Raw genomic sequence first — 20961 nt, forward strand, 5'->3', positions numbered from 1 at the left:
GCAGCTTAATAGGAAAGAAAATAAGAGGGGGAGGAGGGGGAGAACAAAATATGATGCACAACACAGTTATTTACCACCAGCTGACTAGCCACTAGTCAGCCCATCCACTAACCACTCCCCAGGCAAGGGGAGCCCCCTCTGCCAAGTTCCGCCAGTTTTATTGTTCAGCATGACACCATATGGTATGGAATATCCCTTTGGTTGGTTTAGGTCAGCTGTCCTGGCTGTGTCCTATCCCAGCTTCTCGTGCACCTCCAGCCTCCTCGCTGGCAAGGCTACACAAGAAGCAGTAAAATCTTTGCCTTAGTATAAGCACTGCTCAGCAACAATTAAAACATAGGTGTGTTGTCAACATTGTTTTCATCATAAATCCAAAGCACAGCACCATACCATCTAGTGTGAACAAAAACCAGCTGAACCAGTACACATTTATACTAAATGTAGCTGAGAATTAATTTCTGTAGAGATTTTGGTCAGAATTCCTTAAAGCTGTGTTTTTATATATTTTATTAATCTGTGCTTTAAGTAATTAATGCGCAGACTATATATGCAACTTAACTTCATCTTTTAATAGAAACATAAACTTCTAACATGAATCCTTAAAAATCTGATAATTTGTATATTTAGAACTAATAAGAAAATTTTACAGAAAAGCATATGAAACAGAAAAACTTAATGAAACAGAAAATATTCAAGTTGTGTTTTGCAGAAGCATTTGTTTATTTGTATTATCGTCTGTGATTTTGCCCTGTTTAATCAAAATGTTTTGGCTGTATATTGTATTTATTTGGAATCCACAATTACTGGAAAAAATCAACTCTATGGCACTATAACCATCAGACATTGTGGTGTCTTGGGAATGAAGCATGCAATGTTTTCAGTGTTTTAAAAAGTGAAATTGGCTGTTATATCTTCAATCTCAATAAACATTATTTTTTTTCTCCTTCAGGAAGTATGGGCGTGTTGGCATGAATTATTGTCATATTTGGATGCAGAAAATAAATGGTTGAATGAGATGGAATTAAAACTCAAGGCAACTGAAAATATCCAGGGAGGTGCAGAAGAGATTTCTGAGTCCCTAGATGTAAGTGGTGTCTTTAATAATGCCAAATCACATGTACTCCTAAACTGTAAATCACATTATATTCAAAACAAACTACAAACTACACTATTACACAAACAAAATAAAGAATATTTGGAAAGTCCTGTGTTGTAACTTGATTCAACAAATCAGGTTTTGAATTCAGATCCACCTCAGTGAAATGAAGTAATTGAACATGTTACACCTGATGTCATACACAATTTTTGGTGATAATAATATCTATGTTTTAAAAAGCAGCCTCTCTTAAGTCAATTAAAAATATCAAAGGTTAGAGAGAGCAAACTTTCATCCTAGAACTCCAGTTCTGTGTATTATTACTTCCTCCCCCTCCCCCCTTTTTTTCCCGTGTGGAACCTTTCAAATTTTTAGAAATTCAGTTAATACTCTAAGTGAATCAAAATGCAAAATACATTTGTATTTTCTTTCTGCAATACAACTTCATCCACCAAGAAACTCAGGCAAATTTTTTATACTTAAGTACACAAAAACTGCCACTGAACTCATTGAGCATATTCCACATGCTTGAAATGAATCACTCAATTTATTTCTTTATGTTTTCTGATTATAGTAATAGGGTAATACAGGCTATTTGTTTTCAAGAACAGAGGATATTGACATTTTTGTCCTTCCTGTCTACTTTAATTGTGAATGAAAAGTGAATTCCCTTCCATTTTTAAGTGGAATTATGATTGTTCTGTAGAGTTTTATTATCAGAAAGGATATCAATCTACTTTTTGACCTTGTTTCAGTCTTTGGAACGTTTGATGAGACATCCAGAAGATAATCGCAATCAGATTCGGGAATTGGCTCAGACTTTAACTGATGGTGGAATCTTGGATGAACTGATCAATGAAAAACTTGAGAAGTTCAATACTCGATGGGAAGAGCTGCAGCAGGAAGTATATTTAATGATTGACCTTTTCTCTCATTAAAAAGTCTAACACCATTAAAAAAAAAAAAAAAAAAAAAAGTCAGTGTAGTTCCTAAGCAATGCAAAAATATTGACTTATTTTAGAAGTGGACTAATTGTATAAGTGTGGTGGGTTAATTCCGAAGCACTACATGGCTGTTTGCTCACTCCTCTGGTGCCATGGATGAGACAACCAGAAAAGGCAAGGGAAACTTGTGGGTTTAAAAAAAAGGTAATTTAATAAGTAATAATAAAAAAAAAAAAAAAGAAAAACAAGTGATGAACAAAAGTTTGGGAAAAAATTCCCCCCATTCTATTCAATGACAAAGAGGAATACCTCTTTGGTCAATTCAGGTCAGTTTACAAAGAAGTGGCAAAAATGAAGATAAACTCTAAATAAACGCAGAACATCCTTACAGGATACCTAGTACAGTTACCTAGTACCTAGGCAGTTAAATTGAAAGAAGTGTTCACTATATATACATGAAAAGTGATATTAATGGGGGACAATGAGTCCTGACTTCATATATGAAATTACAATTTATGAGTTAATTGTTAGTGCTCAGAAGGAAGATTTTGTGGTTATGAAAAGAAATATCAAGAAGTCATCTCAGTAGATGGTAAAAATGACAAAGAAATTATTAGGGAAAGAACTAGGAAAGAAATCAGAGACCCTCATTATGACTGGAATTAGAACACATTCAAAAATGAGCTACAAAGGCAACCAAAAGTAACTTGGGTTCAATGGCATGTGATGTATATGGAAAAAAATTGGAAAATTTGTGAGCAAATGATAATTATTCCTACAACAAGGATAACTTTTTTTTTTTTTTTCTAAGTATTAAGGAACGGGCCTCAGCTGTTCTGAGCTTAAACCTGAAGGACAGGGAGAGAAAGAGCCTGGTTCCCTTTACTGCAGTCTTTCTTGTTCCATATTTTTCTGGACAGTGTCCTAAGGAAAAAAAAATAACATAATTTTCTGTATACTTTTTTTTTCTTTTTTTTTTTTTTCTTTTCATTACCAAACTTCTGCTTAAATCATAGAATCATAGAATTGCTTGAGTTGGAAGGGACCTTAAAGATCATCTAAGTATCTACCATGGGGCTGATACTTACCTTCGAATTCTGCTTCTTAGTCCCTGTTTTTTTTCCTGACTTGGTGGAGAAAACTGGGAATATACAGAGGATTTCTGGTGTGTGAAAACAGAACTTTCACATACTCTTGCTGAGTGATGGATGAATAGTATCCGGTCTTCACAATAATAAGCATTAAATAAAAAATCATGTTAGCTGTAGGGGTTAATTTGAAAAGTACAATATATATTGTGAATATGTACTGACCAGACTTCCAGAGACAATTTTGATGGCTATATAGACAAAATATATTAGAAATGTATTCACTGCTTTCCAGTTTGAATAAGGACAGAAAAGTGGGAGGGGGAGAAAGCCTCCTCCTTCTTGGAAGGCTAATCTGATGTTCAGCTGTCAAATACTAATGGTGAGATCTGTATATGTGTATCAGAGAGTAAAGAAACTATTTCAGTCGCAAGTGACTCAATCACACTGCTTCTTTATCATATGAATACCTCTTTTCTGCAACAAAATGTTTTATTAATTTTTGCAGTGGAGTCTTGCATGCTCTGTTTCATAGATTCCTGGCACTGAATTTTCTGTGCCATTTGTGTAGCTCTGTTGAAATCCAAGCAATATGCACTCTCTTTGCATAAGAATACATTGCAGGAATATAACAACACAATGCAGCTTGTGTTCAAGGTCGCTTCTACTGCAGACCAGCTAGTAAACTATCCTAATGTTAAATATTCTAGGTTATTTATTTTATTTAATTAATTACACAGATAATTACAAAGACAATAAGCTCATGCGCACAGAAGCTGGTAGGTGAAATTTTTATTCACTGCTAATAGAGCAACCAAACCAAACCTTTGGCAGTGAATTGTGCTGCATCACTACTGAGATACTCCTTTTTAAAGGCAAATCAAGGTTTTATGTTTGTATGCCTTATCTTCTTCTTTAGTTAACAAAGAGAGTATGTTTAGTTTACTTTTGAACACCTGGGACTGGTCAATAAGCAACATACACCCTATCTTTACTTTTCAAGGACTGATTCACTTACAAATATATATATATTGTATCTACGAAACACTATTGCCTGAAGAAATTCAAACTAATGTTGCAAGTGGCTGTAACGTTAAAAACAATTTATATCCTGCCCAACAAACTCCAGAAATATCAGATAGGTATTCTTGAGACTATGCTTGCAAAAACCTGTAAAAAATGTTTTCTGTATGGTGTTTACACTGCATTCATTTTTTATTCTTGGGGATTGTTTCTTAAATTCTTTTAGGACTCCCTCCAAGATTACACTTACATCAAATATCACACATTCATGATTTCTTGCAATTTTCCCATCTTCTTCTTCTCTCAAGAGGAGAAAAAAAAAATCTTTGTGACCCATATCCCCATGATTATTATGAAGAGGGCTTCTTCTACAAGGCACAGAGAGCACCTGGTGGTAATCTAATGAGATAAAGAAATCCTCATTGGTATAATTTGCACTTTTGGACTACATCTAATCAAAGATGAAAATCATTTTGGTGTTGAAGTGTCAAATATTTATAGTGAGTTATTTTAAACACACACTGTGAAATATTCCTAGAATTTGCAGAGAGTTTTTTTTTCTAGCTTGAATGGTATAAAAAAAAAAAATCCTGTGCCCAAAATGAATAGCTAGATTTTTTATGTTCTAATATGTTTTTTTGTGTGTGTGTTCTAATATATTTAGCCACTAATCCACTCTGATTCTAAACTAAAAGTGGAGATTAATGTATTAACAATTTCATGAAAAAAATACAGAGATGTTGTAATGTATCTCAATCACAAAAATCCATAAGAAACTGTAGAGCCTTTGGTTAAAAAAAAAAAAAAAAAAAAAAAAAAAGTCTATGAATACTTTAATACTTTTTCTCTTTTCCTTCCTAACAGAAGGTTTTTTGTTTTGTGTTTTTTTGTTTGTTTGTTTGTTTGTTTTGTTTTTTGTTTTTTAATTTGTTTTTATTTTCCTTGACAGCTGTCAACATTTCACTGGCTCAGAAATAAGTAAACAGTTGGTTATTTTCCTGAGATTTCCCATTTAGCAATTAACTGTCACACACTTGCCCTTAGAGACTAAGCCTCCAGCTTTATTGACTATGATCTGATAGCAGAACTAGAACTTCCTGTTATGTCTTCAGACCCATTTATAAAGCGTGGTGTTAAACTGTCTTATTTCCTCTTCAGACTAAAAGAAAGCCAATGTTCTTTCACTGAAATAAAAAATAATAGCTAATCATAATAATTTTAAAATTTTAACTGTGTATATATAAACAGTTTCAAATTTCATATAGCTTTTTAAAAACATGCACATGCAAACACTTGAAGTTTTAACGACAAATATGAAACTCAAGTTCGTAGGTGTGTACTATGTCTCCCCTTTTAGAAAAGTACCATTAGTATCTTTTCTACTGTCAAAGAAAGAATAAAACTTCTCCACAATGTTGCATCCTTCTTGATTGAATTGATAAGTATTCTGCAGTGCCAGTGACTTCCAGGGACCTACTCAGTGAACAGGATTAAATTCTTGAGTCACTTGATACACACTGGAGAAATATCTTACATTGTGTCACACTTATTTGACTGTATAGTACTTTTCATAACATTGTGAAGACTCCTTGGTTTCGTTTACAGTGTAAATTAATCAGGGTCACAGCACAGGCTTGTTACTCCATACAATGTAAACATTGGTTCATTCTCAGGGAGTGTCACATGGCTCTCTGAGATGGTGAGTGAGCACAGTTTAGGTGAGGGTGCAGAACAGCTCTATTCAGTACAGTAAATGTATTGAGTGAGGACATTTAGCCATTAGGACATTTATGACATTATTAATCATGTTAATTGCCTGCAAGGCTGAAGGACAGGTCCTCAACTATTTTAGCCTCCCTGTCAGGCTGCTTATCAGTATTTTGAATAAAATCATAGAATAACAGAATATCTGAGTTAGAGAGGACCCATAAGGATCATTGAGTCCAACTCCTGGGGCCCTGAAGGACCACACCAAACATATATTTATATATCAAACTATGTGTCTGAGAGTGTTGTCCAAACACTTCTTGAAGTCTCACAGGCTCAGTGCTGTGCCCTGGGGAGTCTGTTGCAGTGCCCAGTCACTCTCAAGTAGCAAACCTGAGTACTGTACTGGGGAGTAACTCTGGTTCACTGGTTCATTTGGTGGGACAGTAACACCTTAGTGGCTCAGGTGCTTCCAGTAACACCGACAGCATGTGTCCAATATGTAAAGCTGCTCAGTTCCACAGAAGGCTTCTGGATCTGGCAGTGATACAAGATTATCTGATCAGATGTTTTAAAATAGCACAAAGCAGCTTACAAACACAAATATAGTAAATACTGGTTGAATCCCTATTCTTTAACTAATGCCAACAGCTAGCAAGAATGCTCACAAGAAGTATTCTTCATTAAATATGAAGCTCTATAAGAATTGAGGCTCCTTGAAGAAGGTACAGATATATCAAGAATTCTCACTGAATTACTGAGAGATATTTTTGTTCAAAGCAAGAGCTTTGTAATACCTATGAAATCAAATTGAAGAATAGCTGTCTCACCAGTGAGGAAAAGTGTGATTTGACTTGAAAAATGGCCAGACACGTAGCAAATTATTTAAAGAGTACTTTCTTCCTCTCTCCTCTTTTGATTCATGTCAAAGAGAGTTAGTCACTTTTTTCCATGGTCAGCAATATGACTGTACAGAGAAAAACTGTATTAAATTTGAGATTGCTGATAGTTGTTATGTGCTTTGTATAAAGCAGAAATTCTGCTAGGTTTAAGGTAAAAAATGAGAGAGCAGGTGAATGAAATTATGGAGAAAGTGCCAGGTTGTTTATTATGAATTAATTACCACGTTATATTGTTACAAATAATAACTAAAGCTAACCAATTTATGTCAAGTGCTTAATACGGTATTTTTTATGGACAGATTAGAAAAATAATTTATTGTTCTGACTTGGTAAACCACAAAGGCAACTTCTTTAAAAGGAAAGGACCCCCCCAAAAAAATAAATAATAAATAAATAAATAAATAAATAAATAAATATATATATATATATATATAAACGGTGATGATAGGTAATCCACTGGGGTACTGATGGTGGCATAGAAGCAAGAGTCAACTTACTAGGCCGAAAAAGACTCTGGTTAGAATGATAATTGACTGGGAAAGCTCTCAGTCAAGACAAGGATCCATCTCTATTTTCAGAATAGGAATTGCCTGTGTTCCAGAAAGCTATTTATACTTCATGTATGAGATCTCCTTCTCAAGAGAGCTTTTATCTCACTGAAGTGGATTGTCTCAGATGGGATTGTACCCTATTCTCAGTAAACAAAATCTCTTGAACTATATAATAAGATCGGGAGGACTGCTATACCTCAGAATGAAAGACTGAACTATCAGGATGGTTTTATTTTGTAGCTTTGCCTACTTCCGTTTGCTATAGAAATCCTCAGTGCAGGGTCTTGCATTTTTTATAGCTTGTCTATGCAGTCTAGGATGTTTTTTGGTTGTTGTTTACTTCTTAGTAAAAAGAACTGAATGAGTGGCAAAAAGATGCGCAATTTATCATATAAAAAGGTGGACGAGCATAAGTGATGAGTACTATTTTTTATTTTTAGCCTGCATTTTGGCAGAAAAAAAAAAAAAAAGTGGAAAAAAATGCATTATGCACATTATTATTGTTATATGTATTGATAATGTTGTCATTGTTTTTAGGCTGTAAGAAGACAAAAGAGTCTTGAACAGAGTATTCAATCTGCCCAGGAGACTGACAAAACCCTCCGCTTAATCCAAGAGTCTCTTGCTGTTATAGACAAACAGCTATCAGCCTACATTGCAGACAGAGTTGATGCAGCACAAGTGCCTCAAGAAGCACAGGTAAGTTATATACAGGTTGAGATGATGTGTTTACCGGTTTTCTCAGTCAGCCACAGAGTATTTGGTTGTCCCTCAGCCTCATGCTACTAAGGGGGATTTGCAACACGATCAGTTTGAAAGTGCAAGTAAATTTTAGGTTGGATTACTTTGAGAAGGTCAACCTAATTCTCTAGTAAATTTGTATTTTCCTTCTGCTTTTTCTTGTATTCCTGTCCAGAAGATGTAAAGAACTATAAATGTTGTAGAAGACTATGCAGTAACTTTAAAAAGACAAAGACAAAAAATGTGACTTTAAAATCCAGTTCCCATCCCAGAATGAAGGAGCTCATCCTCTTCAATACTCTTAGATGGCTCTTTTACAAAGTTGATTACATGGCCTTGGGATTCTCAATAAATTACTGAAGCATGGACAACATTGATAATTATTTCATAATGTGCACATAAACATATATTGTGTGCATATATTACAATTTTTACAGCACATGTAAGCTGATCAGAATCAGCTTTTCTTATTTCCTAGAAATGGTTTATTGAACCTTTGAAATAAAATTGCACATCTAATTCTCATTTTTACTTTTTAATTGTTTCCTCTAACACATCTGCCTTATAGCAGCATTAAAATGGTAAGAATGCAAGTTTAAATAAAATCAAGTATCTACAGCATAAAAAACAAAGAAACAAACAAAAAACTATCAGAGTACAACATTATATACAGCAACTTTTCTGTACTTTTCACTTCAAGTTAGGAAGACAGGTTACAAAAAAATGTACTACAACAACAACAACTACAACTACAGGAAAATTGAAAACAGATGCTTCATAATGATTTCCAGATGAGGCGTTCTTTCTAGCATGCCTGTAGAGCTTAAAATCCTTTTAAAATATGGGTGTCTTGCAAGGAGTAGCTTAGTTACATTCTTAATTCCATTGTGAGCTGAACATATGTAGCCCTGAAAATCATCTTTTATCTCTCTTAAATATAAAAGTTTGCATGTCTTTCTAATTCAAAGGTAGATAGAATTACCTTGCAAATGCTTTTCTTGTGTATGTATGTTTGTAAGCACATACGGGTATTTTTGTGTGTGTAAAGAAGTGATATTTAGAAAACAGGATTGTATTTGCACTGTTTTATTTGAAAATGGTTCTGATTTACTTGCTCCTAACTTACAGACATGTAAAAAAGTGATTAGACAACTTTCTCAGTTTGAATCCTAAGCTGTTAGTTAACAATTGAACTTCTGAAATTATTTTACTCTTTCCTTTAAATGTGAATACAGTAAATGTTTTTTACATGAAACAGGATACAAATCAGCATTCGTTAAAGATGTATTGGTTTAATTTCTCATCTTGTAATTACATAACTCTGCTACATAAGAAAAATTTGATATGAAAATATGCTTTTCTTTTTGGTGTATTTGGACCCTATAAATGTTAACATTTTTCAGTGTTCCAAATATCCCATGGATGCATCTGGTTTATGTGCATCCTCAAATGCAAGTCTGGCAATGATCACAGACTATGTCAAAGGAAGTAATTTCAAACTTCAACAACTGAAGCAGCATAAAACTCAACCAACCTTAATTAGCACACTTTTACATGGGAGAATTTCAGTTCATTACTTTTGCAGAACTTGTTTTTATTCTTGAGATTTTGTTGTCTGATGTTGAATTCACAGGATTATATTGCATGTATAGCCACGTTGGGAAAAAAGATACCAAAAAAAAAAAAAAAAAGAAAAAAAAAAAAAAAACACCATAGAGGCTGCTGTTTTTTTCCCTTTCATGTTTTTATTTTAAGTTACAAGCAGAACGTAATGGAAAAAAACGTAATTAACAAGTGAACAAATTCAGCGCAAATAATCAAGATCTTTGAAGTTCAGTTGTGAAGTTCTTTAAAATCCTTAGGGGAAAAGGGAATATACAGTCAGGTTTATGCAGGTAAACATACTGAATCATTCCATAAGTGAATGGCTGTCCTAAGCAGTGGCAGAGTAGGCACATTTACTAATTTCCTAAGCCTCTGCTGGCACAGCTCTGTTGTGGAATTGAAAACAGCACATTCATATAAGGCATCCTGCAGTACTGTTCCCCTGTTCCCTGCACAGCTGGACAGGGAGTCTTTGAGTCAGTGATGATGGTTTCTGGGCAGAGGTCAGTTTACCCGTGCTGAGAGATTTAATGAACTGTTCAGCAATATGTGTTGCATTTCTTAAAAAAAAAATTAAAAAAAATCTGGAAGAATTGATGATCTGTTGAGGGCTAGGGAGCTTTGTGTGGCTCCATGTTTGCTTCAAAAATTCAAACAGTTTAGCGCTTTGATAGGAGGAATAATTTTTGGTTCAGCTAATCAGAAACAAATCTGAGAAAATGAAATTATATTTAGCTCTTTTTAATTGAAATGATCAATTTAGTTTATTCAAAAAGTTGACATAAAGAAAAAGGAGTCTTCAAAGTTAAGTATGTGCTATTCAGCATTCCATCATTTTTGGAATGTAAATTCCATGTGCTTCTTACTCCACCATGTGGCACTGAGAACTTAATGCTGTACAGGCACTGCTACCCAACAGTTTCTACTTAGTGGTTCACTCTAAGGACAACTAAAGATTCAAAGATACAGACAAGACAATTTACAAAAAAAAAAAAAAAAAAAAAAGGCAGATAAACCATTTCAGATTCCTCAAGGTTTAATTAATAATAATAAAATTAATAATAATAAATGCTAGAGTAAGGTGAATCCTGAAACAATATTTCAGATTTGTTTGTACGGTTGATCTCATTACCCCAAGTGAGGTCTTTTAAACTCCTTTAAAATACTAAGAAAATACAAGGAATTAAGTCATCATCACAGGAATTTTCCATTTGCTGACTTCTATTCAAGTATTCAGTAATTGACAAGAAAAAAAATAGATCTATACTGAAAATATTAAATTTATGTGAAAAAGTATTTTTGAGATATTTGTAGCTTTGTTATTATTAAATAACTTCTTGTGCGGAGAGAGGATCCCCAGTTTGTACCGCTGCTTAGTCTGGAAGATACTCTTTTTCTATATTATGGGATAGAAAATACACTTCTTTCACTTCTCACCTGAATTAATAACTTGTCTGTTGTTCTCCTTGCAAACATAACTAAAATTCATTCTGGAGAGTAGAAGAAAAAGTACCATACTTTGTCTTTTCAACAAGCTCCTTGAATCCAGTTCAGTACTGATAAGCACTACACGCCTTACTATTTTCTAAGTAATGATAGTTATTAATCCATTGTTAAAATATTGTGGTATGTTCAAACCAAAGTTAATATGATGCTATAATGGCAGAGTTGCTCAGTTATGTGATGTATTACTTGACAAGAATAATGCCATGCATCATTGTCTTCAGACTAACATTTTGAGACAAAGACTACATGCTTCTCTACCTCATAAAATGTCTAATGTAAAAGGTATTTATATCTACTTTTACTGTGCTGGAAATTTTGAGAATTATTTTGTTCAGCTCTATGTAGAAGATGAGGTCAAAAAGGAGCTAGTTAATAAGCATTTTTTAGTAAGTTCTTTTGAGAACTTACTAATTTGCTGATTTTGCCAGCATAGACAATATTGACTTACAAGTCCTCCCTGCATTATGAATTTCTGGCAACTATCATGAAATATCATACAACGATGGCAGGCAATGTAAAATAAAGACATTTTGGAGCATAGCATGCAGTATAATACTTGATCCTTAATCTATTCCTGAAATAACAGAGCCAAAAGAGTCTTTCCTTTTGTAAGGAGCAGACAAAAGGTTTCCTGCAGTTCTGGGGCAGAAGGTAGTATCTGTGCCATGAGAAAGCAGTTTCCCCAATGTTTTAATGTTTTACTGAATGTCTTTCAAACTTTATTGCAACTTGGTGATACTAGATCAACTGAACTTTAAGGTGTTTTCATAGTTCAGTCTTTCCAACACTACTCATACGAAAATCTGTTTGCATATTAGACCCCACCTAATCTTTGCAGCCATTGTTCTACAACATTGATTCAAGATATACTAATACATTTTTGTATTTTTATCCTTTGATTATAAATAAATTGCTTGCTTTTTAACTAAATACCAGAGATGTGTGTATTTTGTGGTTTATGTCTTTGTTGCTGTTTTTTTGCTTGTTTGTTTGTTTGTTTTCCAGTTTACTTTCCACTGTTATAATTTTGCTGATTATTCCTGACTGACATTTCTTTGTTTTTGTATATATCATGACTGATTTTCTAATTATGGTAGCAGGTAGTGGGAAATGACATATAATCAAGCTTTCTGTTGCAAGTGTTATTACAGAGTTTGCTTTTATCCCCTACTAGCTTTTTTTTTTTTTTTTTCTAAATGCTGTTCTAGATGCATAAGATTGCACTTAGATTTGTACCGCATTCTCTCAGTTTTCAAATGAGACAAACAATTATGTTGGTTCTTTTGTCTTTCCTTTTTCTGACTGAAGATAGGAAGGGTTTTCAACTAGCTATAGTGCCAATTTCTGCTTTCTTTTTTTGTTAATATATCAATACTCTGCATTTCACTGTCCATCTTTCTAAAATTAAGACTAGTAATTCAGGGAATTAAAGTATTCCATGCCCTGGAGACTGAAATATTTTTGTTCTAAAAGTGGTCTTCATGACAATAGGCAAAATCTGTTCATTTGGTCATATATGTGTGTATATATATATATAAATATAATAAAATAATTATATTTACATATATATACAGACACACACATACATATATATGTTTAGTAAATTCATAAGCTGTCTGTAAAAAAATGCCAGTCAGCGATAGAAAATGAGCATCCTTAACCTGTAGGACACGATAATTTAATTACAGTGTTATTTATATATACATATACTACATTGTGTTGTGATGTTCTAAAAATGAAGGCAGTTCACATTGCAAAGATTTTAATCTTTACTAAAAGACAAAACAGACAGGAACTACCGAGGAAGGCAGAGGTGGGATTATTGAAATGAAAATAAATGTTTTCACATGGACATTTGGAAGAAATCCATGTAATAAATTCACCAGTCAAAGTGAATGAAAAAAAGTCAAAACAATCATGTTGAAATTGAATGAACAGGGGCATCATAGGTAGGTGTTATGAATTGTCTTACATTCAGGACTGATTTAATCTTTCTGCTGAGACTGTGAATAGCAGTGGCGAATACAGAAAATCGTTACATGCTATAAACCTTACTCATTTTCTTTCAAGCATTCCTGTAATGTCTTTTTCTTCCTTAATTCCATATTTTGGTGTCAGAGTAGGTTATGCTTCATCTCTCACCTGCAGAGCAATTAAAAAAAAATATATCAATTTTCATGCAGTGTCCCATAATACCTGATTTCATAAACACTACTACTTATCTGTTCTGTGCTATTCTGACCTATTTAGATAAGAATCATTCAATTATTTGCTTCCTGGAGTCAGTGTGCGGGTGAATAAAGTAAACTGGAAAATACAACAGAAGCATTTGAAATATTGGATGTGACCTAGTGTATTTCAGTAGCATTATATACATTCCTTGTATATATAGTTCTGACTTCCAAGACATCAAGAAATGATTCAGCTTCAAGAGCTATCTCCACCAAGAGCAAGTCACCACCAAAAATGTGGTCCATTTGCTACTCAAACACATAAGATAATCTTGTTACAATTCTAATATACCTCAAGGGCAATATTTTAAACTTAGACAATGAGAACATAAATATTACAAAATAAACTATTAAATAAACATTTTTGCTATTGCATTGTCCTTTCAATTGACCTTCCATGCTTTCTCAAATCAAATATATATATATATATATAATATATATATATATATATATATAATTCTGTAGTTTGCTCTATATATTACTGTCCATTCAGTAAATCACCATGAGAAGTAGAAATGAAAATACTTGCTATGTACATACAGGATACTTTGATCAGATTTCGCTCAACTCACCTGCTGATGTCATGAAAATTATAAACAAAATACAAAAATAGTGAAGCAAATCACTTTTCTATTTGTGTTTTTCTTTTCTATGATTAATTCTTGCTTCCCAATGAAAATAGTTGTTTTCCTTCAGAAGAAAGAAATCTTTATTTTTTGCATGCAGTATAATCACAATTCTCTTAGCAATATTATATAATTATTGTCATGTCAGAGAGGTATATGCTTGGGAAGGAGAAGAAGGTTTCATTATAATCAGAAGAAACTAGACTGAATAATTTACGGGGCAGTGAATAAGTAATTCTTTGAATAATTTCCTCTAGTAATCCAGTATACATCATACTACTTATAATAAGCTTCAAAGTCAACTATTCCAAATAATATTAACAAGATAAACATTTTATTGAAACACTTCTGATTATAGTCTTTGTTCTTCAATAGAAAATACAATCTGAATTAACAAGCCATGAGATTAGCTTGGAAGAAATGAAGAAACGAAACCAGGGCAAAGATGCTGCCAAAAGAGTTTTGTCTCAAATCGATGTGGCACAGGTATGCAAATTTTATTTCCTCCATTTTTACTTCAGTCATGCAAACAAACAGCCTTAGTTACTACTACTGTTACTATAGTGTGAAATATTCTTAAGGTATATCTTAGTTTTAGCTGTTCCTTTCTAATCAGGAAATTAGAAAGCATAATGTATACAATTCTGCCCATCTTTCTATTACAACCTGACTAACTAGTTGGCAGTGGTTTTAGAATAGACATAGCCAGCTAACTGCATAACCAACTTGGACGGATGCTGATTGAAGGTTGTTTTGAATGTGCTGCAGTTCCTGCAGGGGCTTTTTGATATGCCCTTTGAGGTACATGAAAATATTTAAAGATACTGGTTTTGAAAGCTTGGCAGAACTGCATTTAAATTGTCATGAACCAAATCTTAAATATGTCTTTGTCCTGTCTTTCATACATCTTCATTTATAGTTCACAGTGTAAAATGAGTGGTGGGAGAAGAATAATAAAGTCTATTATTCTGAGCGGTGCATTGCAGTCATAGATTTAAAGTGTTAACTAATGCATTATTTCATCTAGCTTAATAGATGTAGAGAGCTATGTTTAATTAAGGAGACTTAATTAACATTTAAGAACAATACACGTTTTTACTGATTAATCTGTGTTGGGTTCTTAACTGTTTTGTTTCTGGCCAAAGTTCTCCAGACTGCAAAACAAACTGTTGTTACCATTGTTATTAGCAAACTGTTGTTACCATTGTTATTAGCATTCATTGGGAAAGATGAAGCATTTGGTTATGACATTCATTGTAAACAAGACCATATTTTTCTTCATCTCTGTCAAATGTTTCTAGGTATCTTAGCTTCAGTTTTATATTTTATTATGAATAAAATGAATGCCCTTTTAAAACTTATTTAATTCAAAATGAAAAAGTTACTTGCAATGTTTCATCTACAGGACTAGCTTGTCTGTTGAGAATACTTGTGTTTCCTTATGTTCCCGTCTTCCTTCATACAAACTCACCTCCTGATGGTCTCCATGTCAACCATGTTGCCAGTATTTCAAGTGAAGTGTAGGCATCAGATGACTTTGTATCTAAACGTTTTTAAATTCAACAGTATGCAAAGGAGCACTACCATTTTTGCATGTATTTTGTTTTTCTTAATCTATCTTTGTGCAGATATATTTTTTTCCCCTCTAAAGGCTTCTTTAGATGACCAGATATATCAGTTCGAGTTTTGACAAATTGGTTTTGAAAACCTGTTTCACTTACACTAGCTAATACATGTATATGAACAAAAACTAGGAAATTTACATGGATGTTGATCACATTTAGTGTATGCATAATATAAGTATGCCCCAAGAGCCTGAATGCTAGAATCTCAGTTCCAAATATGTATATTTGATTTTAGGCCAGTGAGCTCCCTTGAATTCTTTCCCAAATTTCATAAATCTATATTTACTTACTTTTTTACTGAAGAGCATACTCACTTTTAAATAAATAACAAAAGCATTTGTCTTTTTTGCTAAGCAATGCTTATCTGTCTTACATATTCATTATAATATTAGTTCAACCGTCTAGGCAGAAAATAAACAATTAGGAAAAGAAGTAGCTGCAGTGAAATTCTGAAACTGCAGTTAAACTCTGAAACGGATGTTCAGTGACCAAATTTATCCTGACTTTTGGATTATCGTAGGTTGAGAATTCTTATTTTCAAAGTTAAGTGGAAAAGGTAGAATTAGCAAAATAGTAATTTATTTCTGCCATGGTGATTTAATACAAATCTTGTGCTTCTGTGGTGGTTTTACCGTGCTGGGCAGCTAAACACAACAACCATTCTCTCACTCCCCCTCTTTAGATGAGGAGGGGGAGAAGTAAAGAACAACTAACGGGTTGAGATAAGGATAATTTAATTAAAGGGAAATAATAATAATAATTAAAGAAAGTTTATTATGAACTAGAAAATTTAACTAAAGGGAAATAAAAAAGGAAAGGGGAAAAGGGAGGGGGAAAGGGAAAATAAAAAAAAAAAAAAAGGAGGAAAACAAACAAATAAAACAAATGAAGACTATGTGGAAGTGCAGAGGAAATAAATTACTCTTATCTTCCCACAAAATGAGCGATGATTGACCATGTCCTTGAAGCAGGGCCTCAACGCATGTAGCCGGTGTTCGGGAGGAGGACCAACAACAAGAGCCCACCCCTCCCCTCTTCTTCCTGTTTCCATGTTTTATTGCTGAGTGTGACATCACATGGTATGGAATATCCCTGTGGTAGGTTTAGGTCAGCTGCCCTGGTGATGTTTCTCTTCTCACTTTTTGCCCACCCACTAGGAGGGTTAGAGAGAGGCCCGATGCTGTGCCAGCGCTGCTCAGCAGTAGACACAACACTGGTGTGATAATACTGCTGTTCCAACTACAAGTGCAGAGTACAGCACTGTTGTACTGCAGGGCTGCTGCAGGGAAAGTTAACATTCCAGCCAGACCCAGTACAGCTTCTAGCTAAGTTATTTTTCTCAAAAGAAACAATGAATGATACTGGGTTGTGGTCTTTCCTCTTCTCCCCTCAGTTGTTTCTGTGCTCTTCCTTTATCCAGGCCTGCCAAGTTTACCTGACCCTAAAGTTTGAGCACTGCCATCAGTTCAACTGTTGGTATGAAGAACACTTGGCTAACTACATTTTATACACATTTAAAGAATTCTCATGTTACTTCTGACCAAAGATCTGTTTAGTACAATACCATGTCATCAGCAGTAGCCAGAAGTCAGTGATAAGTAACGTGAACATTTAGTGATGCTTCCTCAGTGATTTGCAGCTGACAATCTTCTGGGTCAGAGGTATTTAAAAACACATATCTAATGGCTTTATGAATTCTTGTAAACTGCTAGAATCTACAAGTTCATTGAACACAATTTAACTGAATGGTACACATTGAACAAAAGTCTTCCTTTTGTTCATCTTGTATTTCCTGTACAGAAGTTTAATTTGGTGTCACCTTCTCCACGGATTTTGAGAAACAGATGTCATTTGCTATTCAACTTTTTGCATGCTGCTAATTTTACTCACCCTTGGTTGTCTCTTTTCCAGACTGACTAGTATGTTTAGGTAATACCAAGACCTTGAAATATATAGCTTTGATTGCCCTGTCATTCTTCTTTACACATTTTCTATTTTTACAGTTTGTTTTTGAGATGAGGAGATAAAAACTGCACAGTGTTTGAGCACAGTGTGGCTTTATACAGTGACTCATATACAGTGAGATGTATTTTCTCTTTTGTTTCTTATGTTTCAAATAACCAATTTGTTTTCTTTGGCTGCTTTTAAGTGTTGGCCTGGTATTTTCTTAATTGTGAGAGATATGTAAGTATATAATGTAACTATTATACTTCTCTCTTATAACTCCAGTGAGAGTTCTGTTAGATAATTTAGATCCCACTTGTATATAAAGCGTAGTTTGTTGGTGTTTTATTTATTTATTATTTTTTTATGATGTTCATTACTTAATTTTGGCAGGATTAAACACTGTTTCCCTGTTTTTCTACTGTAGACCTGCAGTACTCTGCAATCTTTCAGTGACTCCTCACAGACGACTTTCATTTTCTCTACCACTAGTATCATCATTCTCTCTCTTTTCTATGTCATTTTTAATGTATTGACCAACACAAATTTTAACAGATAATGATGGGGCATTGCAAGTTTCCCCCATGACTTGATCATCAAGTTGAAGTATCACAAGAAGAAGAAAAACTAATTATGAATTTAGTGTAGGCAAACACAGTGAAGAAAAAAGTGAGACCATTTATTCAAATTCTGTCTCTTATTCCTATGCATTTGTTTACTTATTTATCCATGGAACTACTTCCTTCCTTACCCCATTGGATCTCAACTTCATTAAGAGACTTTGATAAGGAATGTTGTCAGAAAGAAATGTTAGAAATCTAAGTCCTTCCAGTACCTAAAAGGGGGCCTGTAAGAAAGCTGGAGAGGGGCTTTTTGTCAGGCAGTGTAGTGATAGGACAAGGGTAACAGTTTTAAGCTAAAAGAGTGTACATTTAGATTAGATATTTGGAAGGCATTATTTACTGAGAGAGTGCTGAGGCACTGGAACAGGTTGCTCAGAGAAGTTATGGATGCCCCATCCCTTGGCAGGTTGAATGGGGCTTTGGGCAACCTGGTTTGGTGGAATGTGTCCCTGCCCATTGCAGTAGGGTTGGAACTAGGTAATTGTTAAGGTCCCTTTCAACTGAAACCATTCTGTGATTCTATGATTAAGGTTTCTGTGATACCTAGCATTGTCTTCATATATTCATATTAGAATATGATTCCTGGCTTTTTCATAGAATTCTAATAAGCATGGTAAGCATGGTTTCTCTTTTCCAAAAAAAAAATAAAAATAATAACAATAATAAATAATGCCAAATGTTTTTACATATAGTCTGTTTTTGTTTTTATGGTCTGTTTTTAATGCCATACGTTTTTATGTATATTTCTGTTCCTTATTATAGTTCTTCTAAAGTTTGTATAGTACAGAAAACAGTGTATTGTTATAAAGTGTCCAAGATTTGAAGACAAAATAGCAAAACTGTGTTTGCAAATGCTGAGCTCCTATTTAATTAATTATCCATTTCTTAGTAATGTTCTATTTTTCAAACAGCAGGAAAACTTACCTTACTAGTAGTTTGCTCTATACTTCTAAAGAGAAATGAGTTCTTAATCCTGTAGATAATTAAAATGCCCTTTCTTTGCTTTATTTCTAATTACTTTCCCTCCCCCCATGGTAGGGATCACGTGAATAAGCAAATTACATGTAATTAATTGACAAAGATAACAAATTGTGAAAATTGTGAAATTAGGAGCCATGCTTGTCATAGTTTTTTTTTTTGCCTTCAGATAAGTTTCTTCTTCCTCTAGGTTATGGGTGTTGTTTTTTTGTTTTTTTTTTGGTTTTTTTTTTTTTTTTTCTTTCTTATTGCTTTTATTTAAATTGAAATATAAATCAGTTTTATAGTTTAAATTTTTGCATTAGATCTACTTACGGCCCAGCAATTGCAATTTTATTTGAGTTTGTTTAAAGGACTAAAAAATTCACTCTTAATACCAAGAAGCACTAACATGGTAGAGAGCTGATGAGCATGCACTGCAGAACTCTTTGTATTATGTTCAAATCTCTAAACCTCCATTTTCTTCCCATCCCCAACATTATACCTACTGGATAATATGAAAACTTTCCCTTTTTTCAGTCCATTATACAGGCTCTTTTGTCCCTGTCTCTACTGCATCCAGTGCCCTGGATTACCTTTTTCTTCTCATACAGACCAAGATTCTCTGCTGCTGGTATTTTCCCCAAAAAAGATTTCAAATGTTTAAATGAGAAACTGTGCTGATTGAGAATGCTTTCTAAGCATGCTGAAATGAATCTAAGGCTTGTCTTCAATGTTGATTTCATTTGACATTTAATATTCATCCCTGTTTACTTTTCAGAAAAAGCTGCAGGATGTCTCCATAAAGTTTCGCTTGTTTCAAAAGCCAGCCAATTTTGAACAACGTCTACAAGAATGTAAAAGAATTTTAGATGAAGTGAAACTGCAGGTGCCCAAGTTGGAGTTGAACAGTGTTGAGCAGGAAGTAGTACAATCACAGTTGGATCATTGCATGGTGAATAGATAAAAATACTGTCTTTCCTGTCTGTTCAGTCCTTTGAATGTATAGTATTTTCAGCTATGATTTCAGTATACCTGTGAGAGGAATTAGGAAATCTGAGAAAGATTTAAGAGGAAAGTTATGCAATGCAAGTATTAGGAACTCTTTATTTAACACTTGATTGGGGGGGGAGGGGGTGTTGTTAGGAGGTGGAGAAGACAGAGAGAAGGGATTTATCCTCCTTGTCCAATTTCCCTTGTTTGCAAATGAGGTTAGAAGAACATTTATATGTTTAAAACTGTGTTCAATTTCATAGCTTGCCAAGCTATATTGGTAATACAGCTTGGTAATATTGGTAATATTTCTCTAGCAGTCCTAAAGTAAACTTTTCCTTTTTATATGGTGTTGTCTTCTTCCATCATGACAAAGAAACATAGGATACTTAATATTCTGTGATTCTGTGAATTCCACTATATGAGAATATAAATCAGGAATTCTTTTTAATCCTCCCTTCCCATCTTGCATATGAGTTTATTTTCATGGATGTGACCTATTTTCCACCGTGTCCTAATGGCATGGAACTCCATAATATATGGGGTTGCAATGCATGCAATGCCTGGTTTTCTAGCCAGGAAACTCAAAACATAAAGCAAAACAGCTTTCATGAGATGTCATGCAGTGACTTTTTTATGGTACAAGAGCAAAAGATACCCGAATATGTCCTAAAGAATACGAGGAAAAATCTGTATGCATTACTTTAATACCTTTGTAATCCTGTATCCCCTTACTGTTAACAAGAAGTAGAGATAAAGATGAACACAGTTTTGATAACAGTAAAATGGAGATTTGAAC

The 20961-nt window shown here is 33.8% G+C and overlaps 1 protein-coding gene across 9 annotated transcripts in view; it reads left to right on the forward strand.

Moving 5' to 3' along the window:
• Positions 1–20961, forward strand: part of DMD (dystrophin) — a 958404-nt gene that overhangs the window by 249353 nt on the left and 688090 nt on the right. For all 9 annotated transcript variants that reach the window (XM_032193124.1, XM_032193145.1, XM_032193154.1 and 6 more), the window contains 5 exons: positions 950–1084; positions 1852–2001; positions 7849–8010; positions 14396–14506; positions 19951–20124. In XM_032193124.1, the coding sequence (XP_032049015.1) occupies positions 950–1084; positions 1852–2001; positions 7849–8010; positions 14396–14506; positions 19951–20124 (732 nt within the window). The remainder of the gene's footprint in view (positions 1–949; positions 1085–1851; positions 2002–7848; positions 8011–14395; positions 14507–19950; positions 20125–20961) is intronic.

Source organism: Aythya fuligula, chromosome 1 (assembly GCF_009819795.1).
Source record: "Aythya fuligula isolate bAytFul2 chromosome 1, bAytFul2.pri, whole genome shotgun sequence".
Taxonomy (NCBI): domain Eukaryota; kingdom Metazoa; phylum Chordata; class Aves; order Anseriformes; family Anatidae; genus Aythya; species Aythya fuligula.